The sequence below is a fragment of the Leptonychotes weddellii genome, chromosome 4 (assembly GCF_054177405.1).
Source record: "Leptonychotes weddellii isolate Sample4059 chromosome 4, ASM5417740v2, whole genome shotgun sequence".
In the NCBI taxonomy this organism is placed as follows: domain Eukaryota; kingdom Metazoa; phylum Chordata; class Mammalia; order Carnivora; family Phocidae; genus Leptonychotes; species Leptonychotes weddellii.
The window spans coordinates 162,521,048-162,530,250 of NC_138372.1; the positions used below are offsets into that span (position 1 = coordinate 162,521,048).

Below are 9,203 nucleotides of genomic sequence, written 5' to 3' on the forward strand. Positions count from 1 at the left end.
TCTGTCGATGGACATCTTCTAGCCTTGTAAAGTTTAAGCGAAATTAGATGTCATCTCGAGAGAGAGGAAAGATGCGGTCTATTGGTGGTTACGAGTGGTGTTTCATATTATGAAGTATTCTACCCAGAAGATCAACCAGGGATGCACAAAACCCACCTTTGTCCGGCCCCTGTTCCCAGAGGTTCTGGAAGATGGACATGCAGAGAACGGGGAGTGAGAACCAGTTTCGCTGTGTGATGTGGGCCGGTGGAGAGCTCTCCAATGAAGGGAGCATGTGGTGTAGGTGGAAGGTCCAAGGAGATCTCCCTCTCCTGACAGACCTGACCACCATCCCACCGGCCAACGTCTGCCCTTTGAAGTCATGAGCCAACTCTCAGTGAAGAGAGGAGGGAGGGCAGCCCCTGCCCTGGGTGTGTGCTAGGGAGGCGAGCAAAGAGGCTGCTCCCACTCCTGCCACAGGGACAGAGAAACATCCCAGAGGGAGGCCTGGTAGGGCACAGAGACCCTCCGCATTGTCAACACGCCCAACCTTGCCTTGAAATCTGAGTCAGTAGTCGGGGGCACAGCTGCGAGAAGGTGCCCGGCAGAGCTCCAGCTCTGCAAGCGGGGTGCTCTGAAGGCCCAGGCAGGGTTTGCACTGGCTCAGTGGGTGTAACACCGTGGACCACCCAGGTCCTGGGGTACATGGGACTCTTCTGATGGACTCCTCCCTGGTGGCCTTGCCAAGGGCTCCTCAGATCCAGCAGTGATCATGGATGCCCCACCTTCACTGGCACAGTGTCTGATCTCTCCCCCTTCCTGGTTGCTGTCTCATTGCCTCCCTGTAGTGCCTGGACCAAGATGTGGTGTGTTTGTTGGGTGGGCAGTGTTATCTCTGTGGGAGTCACACACTTAGCCCTGCAAAGTTGGGGCTGCAGGTATGGCACATTGAAATCCTCACGGACATGCATATGTTTGCACCTAAACTTTCTATGGCTATAATTTTTGGACTCTCGCTGTTTGTGTCTGAGAATAAAACCTCCCAGGACAGATGCCTAAATGCTTGTGACAGTTTATAATAACAGGAGACCATTGCCTCAGCCTTATAGAGAAATAAAACATTTAAAGAGATGTGTAAAAGGTGTCTGGGGGTTGTTGAAGGGGTAATTTCGATCACAGGGAAATCTATTGTTTTGGAAAAGGAAAAGGTCAGTTAGAGAAGAGAGTAAGTTTGAAAAATTAGAAGAATGGGCTTTGGGGGGTGAGATCTCATTTTATTTTAAAGATTTTATTTATTTGAGAGAGAGAGACTGAGAGAGAACGAACAGAGAGGAGAGGGAGAAGCAGGCTCCCCGCTGAGCAGGGAGCCAGGCGCGGGGCTCGATCCCAGGACCCTGGGATCGTGACCTGAGCCGAAAGCAGACACTTCATCGACTGAGCCACCCAGGTGCCCAAGATCTCATTTTAAAGAATAGGGAAGAAATTGGAAAGCTGTAGACTATTTCACAGTTTTATCATCAAAAACGAGACAAGTCAAGACCACAGTTGGAATTTGATCGAGACAGTTGAGGTCTTGGTAAAGGCGGAGCCCCGACACACCAGCCCAGTGACGCTATCCCTGGGAAGCCACATCACAGCAAAATGGTTTAGATGAGGAAAAAAATCATCCATGAAGGAACTCAATAATCAAGAGAAAACCAGCACCTCCTCCAAGTGGGTGTCCACCTGTCCTGCAGGGAAGGTCTGGGACGGTGTTTGGGAGCACTGGGGCCTGAAGAAAAGGCTTGGCGTCTTCTGTGAAGTGCTGTCATTTCTGCTCACAGGCTTCTGGGGAACATGTAAACCTCTGCAAATCCACTAACTCAGGTCAGAGTCACGATAAATTGTCAACAATATTGGTGGATTCACTGTGGCTCACCCTCACTATTGTGCTTAGAAAGGAACCGTAGAAGGAGGCTCAGCGTGTTGGTGCTGTGTGGACCCGAACAGGAGGAGGAAAGGAGAAAATGTCTGGATAAGTGGGTGATATCAGTCACGATGGAGCCTAAGCAGCTGTAGGAAGGAAAGAAGAGAGTTGGGCTGTTTGAGAGTTGCACCAATGTGCAAACAAGAAAGAAATTAGGAAGGAGCCAGAAGTCTCAGATTTGTAGCCAAGACTCCATGCAAACTCAAAATGACGACCCTGCCTGCCAAGGAGCTCGCTCAGGTGTCTTCAGGCTTCGGTGGGGTGGAGACCCTACAATGTGGGGTAGAAGCATTTGCCTCTCCGCCAGACACACCAGCACAGGGGAAAGGGAGCTGCTGCATGTCAAGAAGGCTGACACACTCACTCCGAGGAAACCAGCGAAACACGGGACAGAGGTCCATGGGCAAAGGGAAGAGGGGATGCGCTATCAGGGGGAGGGATGGTTGCCAACAGGCCACCCAGTGGTGCTTTTAGTGCCTTTGGCTCTGCCTGGACGTCCACCTCATCGCCCATCCCATGCTTCATGCCCTGGATAGGGTGCTTAAAATATCAGCTGAACTAAACCCATAGCTTATCGTTACTGTTTGATTTCCATCACTCCTAGGCAAGGGGATAAAAGTAGTAATAAGCAAATCAGATGACATTTGACAGTCCTCCCCAGTGTTCATATTAATTATGGACCAAGCCAGAAATGCAGTGTAAAATATCATTACTCACCACCATGCGGGGCCATCAGCATACTTAGGAGGAGAAGCAGGATCATAGCGGGAGGGCAAAGGCCGCGGGGCCGAGGCATCACCTGGAAGAGCCTCCTGGGAGAGAAGTCAGCGGAATATGATGAGGATGTTTTCAGAGATCCCGGGAAATAAGAACCACCAGAGCTCTTCATCCCAGGGTGGAGTGCAGAAACCGGAAGAAGCCCTGAAAGGGTTTCTGTCCCAGCTTTGCCACTGACCAGCATTAACTAACGACATTAGTTAGGACATCAGGAGATCACGTTCTCTCTCCGAGATTCATCTGCAAAGTGGAAACTTAACCAGGTGCCCCTTGAGGACACAGATCTGGTTATTCGTTTTCCCACGGTCATTTATTGTGTTTCGGGCACATTGCAAGGATGCGGGAATGCACAGTGAGGGAAAAGCACTCCTTATCTGTGAGTAGTTCACAGACTAATGAACTAGGAGGCAGTTGAATGAGTGCAATAGTTTGACTTTTGTAGACCGAACTGTAAAAAACCCATACATTGGGCTACAGCAGCCTTCCGAATACACCTTTAGCAGTCTCACTTTGGAACTATCCTACCATCACTTGACCCAGGAATAAATTTAGCGACCGCATGGTGGCGCTGCCTGCTAGCAAACTCCATCATCCTTCCCTTCCTGTAGCTTCAGAGCAATTTGAATACTTCGTTGCAGTCCAGGCGTTCAAGAGATAATGGCTTTCGGGACTGGGGGGCAGGGCAAGGGGGCAGGGTCCAAGGACCTACCACCTTTCAATGGTCACTGCCCTGCATTCTGAGCCGCTCAGCAAATATTTAACTTCGGTAGGCACTTAGTGCACTCAAGCACGTCAACCATGTATTTAATAAAGAAGGAAAAACATTAAAGACCAGAGGGATTTTAGAATAAAATTTTAGCTCCCTGGGAATATAACTCCATAAAGACTGTCAGATGGATGGTTGACTTGTGCATATTCTGCTGTAAAACAGGTTTTGAGAACCAAGTGTGAATGATAATACAGTGTGATCCTGCTACCCCAGGGGGCACACAGGGCTGCTGGATACGGTTGTGTATGTTGTGCACCGTGCAAAGGTGTGGCACTGAGGGGCACGTAAGGGCTGAAATGTAACCAGTGCTCCACTCCCAAGCTTGTTCTCTGCAGGGCTGCATCAGCCTGGAAGAAGGAACACTTTCTGTAGTTTATTCTCCCAGAGGCAAATGCTGCCCCATGTTCTGGCAAATGTCCCAGGGTCATGGTGGGCCACTCTGACTTGTGGGCAGGGATTGATATTGGGGAAAGTGTCCCAGAGGAGAAGACATTTGTAGGTTGTAGGATCACTACCCTGTGAACCTTCCCCAGGGCCTAGCCCAGCCTCTGGTGGCCATAAAGTAAACGTTTGTTGAATGGGTGCGGAGGGCAGAACGTGAGTTCTCAGAGATTCTCACTTGGCTCAATCATCTTCTCATACTCTGGCTATTATCTGATGGGCATGATGCTCTGCTTTAACCTTTGGTAGCCACATCAATTCCTACAGCAGGTTCATGTTAAAGGTTAGACGGGCTCTCTGATTGTTCTGCAGAGATTTGGATCCGAATGACCCTTGATCAAGGCCATGAAACCAGACTGAAAATGCCGGGTGAGCCCTGGGACGTCTCCAGATGGAGAGTGGCTGCCCTGGCAACTCCATGGGTGAACGGCTGAAGGCATTCCAGCGGGTCACACCTACTGAGGTCATGCCCATGTCACCACCTGGCACTCACTAAGTCCTATTTGCTATTGTCGCCAGCATGCCATGAGAGAATGCTAGGATGCCGGAGCTCCGAGAAGGCGCTGGAACCATCTTGTTCAAACTCATTTTACAAATGAGTTCACTGAGCCTTAGAGACTGGCGATTTATGGTCTGAGTGTCCCACTTCCCAAATGTCCAGAGCTCATTATAACAGTACTGCTTCCGAGGCTGTTGTAAGGACTGAATGAGCTCCTCCACCCAGGGCACGGACCACAGTGCGTGATGGAGAGAAGCGGCTTGGAAACATTCCCAATTACAGCCACTGAGTCTAGCACGCAGTAAAGGCTCCAGAAAGACCAGCCGTTACAATAAAGGCCCCCATTCCCTGATTGAGCGGAAGCCTCTGTCTGGTGAAATGAAGGAGGGTGCTCAGTTTCATGCAGTGGATGCTGTTCTTTTGCTCCTGGGACACTCATTTCAGGGAGGCAGTCGCCCGGGCTGTCCTGACGCGTCCAGAAGATGCTAGGGTGACGCTTGTCAGAATTGCAAATATGTTGATTGGATTTTCAAGCATGTATTTCTTAGAAGGCAAATGAGCAAAAGTGACCCTGTTACAGACAAAGTCGTGACTCAGCTCTGATGTATTTGTTTAAAGTAGGTTATGGGGAGGGAGGATGGGGGTCGTTGTTGAATGGGGACAGAGCTTCAGTTGGGAAGACGAGAGGTTTTGGAGACGGATGGTGGTCCACAACATGAATATACTTAACGCTATGGAACTGCCCACTTAAAAATAGTTCAAAGGGTAGGGCGCCTGGGTGGCTTAGTTGGTTAGGCGACTGCCTTCGGCTCAGGTCGTGATCCTGGAGTCCCGGGATCGAGTCCCGCATCGGGCTCCCTGCTCAGCGGGGAGTCTGCTTCTCCCTCTGACCTTCCTCCCTCTCATGCTCTCTCTCATTCTCTCTCAAATAAATAAATAAAATCTTTAAAAAAAAATAGTTCAAAGGGTAAATTTTATGGTATGTGTATTTTACCACACTTAAAAGCAATGTAATTTATACACGCTAGGACTTTCTGCCTTTAAACACTGCCTTGCATTTACAGGGTCATTCTTTATGTCGGGTGCACCACTAAGCACGCATCTTAGACTGCCTCGTCAGGACTCTCACTGGCACACCTCTCGCTTTCCGTGCGGGGAACTGAGGCTCAGAGAGGTCCAGTAGGGCCACGGCAGCCCCGGGCGCAGTGCTCAGACTGGGCCGGCCGGTCCGATGTAAGTCTTCGGGCCACGTACGGTACCCGCCCGAAACGGCCATCCTGAGCGTTAAACCCCCAACAAGCAGCCTAGCCATCATTCACTGTACAACTCTCATGATTTTTGGTAACGTTTGCTAGGGAGGCCCCTCCAAGTGGCCAGCCCCTGGCTGGGGTGTGGTGGGACGCGGCAGTTGACAATCCCCAGCTGAGCGCCACGAGAGGGAGGTGTGTGTGCCAGCCGGAAATGGTGGTACAAGCCCAGCGGGGCACGCACACTAGGGTCTCCAGGTGGGAGGGCACCGGGCCGCTGCTGAAATCCAGCAGCCGTCTGTGGACCACGCCAGGTGCCCTTGGCTGTCGGGCTGTGTCCACCTGCAGGAAGGACCACCTCCTCTCAACTGACCCAAGGAGGCCTCCGGGGCTAACAGTGAGCCTGACTGTCCTTGAGGAAATGAGGGCCCCCGCACCTTGCCTTGGTCTGCAGGCACTATCTGGGGTCCTGGCTGGGCAAGCTGTCTCCTGACGAGTGACTGCGAGGCAGTGTGGGAAGTGCCTAAGAGCAAAAGGGCTTTTTAGCGTACGGGCCCGGGGTGGGCTTGGCCTTTTACGTACTGAGTACCCTGAGCCAGGTACCAAAGCTATTTGGAACTCATTTTCCTGGGCAGTAAAATGCCCAGATGATGGTTCTTCACCATGGTGTCATGAGGGTTAAAGGGGGCACAGTGCCTGGCATGTAGTAAGTGCTCGGGAAGGCTGGCCCATTACCTGATGATGACTGTATTTTCATACGAGGTGCCCTAGGGAGAGACATCGGCTCACACAGGTTTGCAGGACCCTCACTGATGTGATGTAGTGGATTTTCCCCCAGGTACATTGAACAGGTGATGTCCCTTTGGCATCGCATCTCCTCATACGTCCATCCCGGACTAGCTAGCACCCAGGCCTCAGGCACCCTCCTCCCTCCCTCTCTTCTGCCATCCGTAGCTTCCTTCCTTCAACCCTCCATCCTTCCCTCCCTCCCTCCCTCCTTCCCTCACTCCTGCCCTCTTTGGCTCCCTACCCATCAGGAGAAAGGGGGTGCCTACCGTGAAGGTCCCACTTGGAAGCAGGTGGATGAACGATGCTCAGCTTTGAACAAGATGGTGAATGAGCCCTTTATACCCCAAGGGAAGACCCTTAGTCACGTGACCCCCCTCCCCCTCCTCACACAGAGAGGACCGCCTTTTGTGCGGGTTGGCAGGTGGGAGCCTCTGAGGGGAGGAGGACATAATAATGCTATGACTTGGAGCAGGTGAGGCCCCATATTAAGAGGCCCATCTTGCGCCTCAGAGGAGACCCAGGCTCTAATCAGAGAACAATGGCTCCCCTGTTCCCCACCCCCCACCTCACCTCAAAGGCCTGGAGGCCCAGGGATTGTGTCTGGGGGTCATCAGGGGAACTCTGGGGGATGAAAGACCGATGAAAGGCACATGGGCTCTCCCACAAGGAGAAGGGCTGGCTTTGTCTGGTCTAGTTAATTCTTCAGCAAGAGGATCTCTGGGGTGATTCTTCTTATATGTTCCTGGCCTCAGGCCTGGGAATTCGATGCCTCTTTCCTTTAGGGGTTTCCTGCCCCAGCTGTGGGGTCAGGTGAGACGGGGCTTGATAATCAGACACGTGAGGATCGGGTGCCAGCCCTGCCCACTCAGCAGTGGGACGCTGACCTGTCACTGCTCGGGCTTGGCTCCCGTGTGCATTTCGTGGGGATGACCCCACTGGGACTGTGCGAACAAGGTGAGCCGGGTGCGGTGCGTGGAGGGGCTGGTGATCCTAGATCCTCCAGAATTTCAGGTTTCCTTTCCAGATCTTAAGAAGGAGAGCGAACGTCTACTGAGCGCCATTAGGTGCCATGTGTGTTTTCACGGGATTGTGTCCTCTCATCCCTGCAGCTGCACCCCCTAGCTGCTCTGCTAATCCTATACTCACGACCCTCAGCAGGACAGCCGATGCCGAGGTGGGGGCGTTTGTCCGCGCTCGCAGGGATGGGCTCCTCCCTGGCTGAAAGGTTCGCCGGCTGCGAGCGCTCCAAGTGCTTCACCCACCACCCACCTGCTGGAGCACAGGGGTTCATCCGACGATTAAATCTGGGGGAGCTGAGCCTTTACAGAATCCACCAGCAGGCTTCTGCAAATAATTAATTGCCCCTGTGCGTTGAAGCTTTTGTTTATAGATCATTAGTTATTGCTCAGTGTCTCGTGAGCGGTGATGATGAGCGAGGCCACGCCGCCCCGGTCCTCACCCACCAGCACGGAAGACCCCTCATCTGTAAACTGTTAGGTCAACAGGCTGTATGGCTCGGTGCCCAAATTCCTGCCTTCCTCCCTCCCCCCTCCTCCCTCCCTGATTCCCTCGCTCCTTCCAGTTTTGCTTGTATTTTGAGCATGAATGAGACAGACAGGAATAGCGCCTGTGTCTTTGCCTCTGGGGAGAGTCCTGTTTGGTGATGTTACAGGTGTAAATGCAGAGTCTCCTGCATCAGCAGGCATGCAGTAACTGCCCCATCTTTTTTTACCTTGTCAGTGAACCACTGATGGCCACATATGCACAAATCACCAAGAACTCTGGAGTGGCAATACCCCCTGAGGCCTCCTCATTGCCCTAGGCACTCCCCAAGTCGGGACTTAATTCAGCTCAGGAGGGGTCAAACCTCCCCTTGACCTCCAGCAGACCGTGAACTCCAGGCTCTGGTCAGTTTGCTCTTGGGTCCTGTTTTCCTCCTACTGCTGCTGCTGGTGTGACAGATGGTGTGGCCCTAGAAAATTGGTCCTGTGTGGTCCTCTGAGCCTTTGTCTTTGCTGCAAGGTCAGATCCCTGCATGGGCCTCAGAGGTCCTCCACACGTGACCTTTTCAAAGTTAGCCATGCTCAGCCGTTATCCCCAAGGCTTTCCCCACAAGTGAACAGCCAGGGTATTGGGACCAAGTCATTTGTCCCACCTTCCCTGATGATAAATTACTCTTTGGGGAACCTCTGGGATCTTTTCCCACCCAAGATCCTTCATTAATATCAATGTTATCCATTAGAGAAGGTCTAGTTAGATTAACCCACACCTGATGAATGGTGCTGTTTTCTTGATTCCTAGCCAGATATGGGTTCCTTTGTCCTAGTGGATTTACTGTGTCCTCCTCAGCTTGGCAAACTAGAGGGCCCGCTGCAGGCCCCCAAGAATCATGAAAACAGGTATTCATGAGCTTGACCTTTGCATAACTTTGAGGGTCTCTGGAATGTTCTGGAGATTAAAAATATATCTGTGTGTGATCAGAGAGGGAAGTGTCTGGCTGCTTCTCTCTCCAAAGCTCAAGGTCTATCTTTCCAAGAGCCTTGTTGTTCACAGGGCGTGAGAGCAAGAGCCCTCAAGTGTCTTCCATTGGGGCGAAATCGGTTCGACTTGGACTGTAAATGGAAGTGAGTTTTCTCACCAAGGGGCATAGATCACAAAGGTGGGAGACTGATGGCCAGGCAGCCTACTAACGCGAGAAAGTGGAGCCAGAGCTCCAGGCACAGCAGTGAGGAACTA

The 9,203-nt window shown here is 52.0% G+C and overlaps 1 protein-coding gene across 1 annotated transcript in view; it reads right to left on the reverse strand.

The window, feature by feature from the left end:
* Positions 1-2,708, reverse strand: part of OC90 (otoconin 90) — a 30,042-nt gene extending 27,334 nt beyond the window's left edge. Inside the window, exon 1 of the mRNA XM_081817214.1 lies at positions 2,663-2,708. Within this exon, the coding sequence (XP_081673340.1) occupies positions 2,663-2,708 (46 nt within the window). The remainder of the gene's footprint in view (positions 1-2,662) is intronic.
* Positions 2,709-9,203: the final 6,495 nt, after the last annotated feature.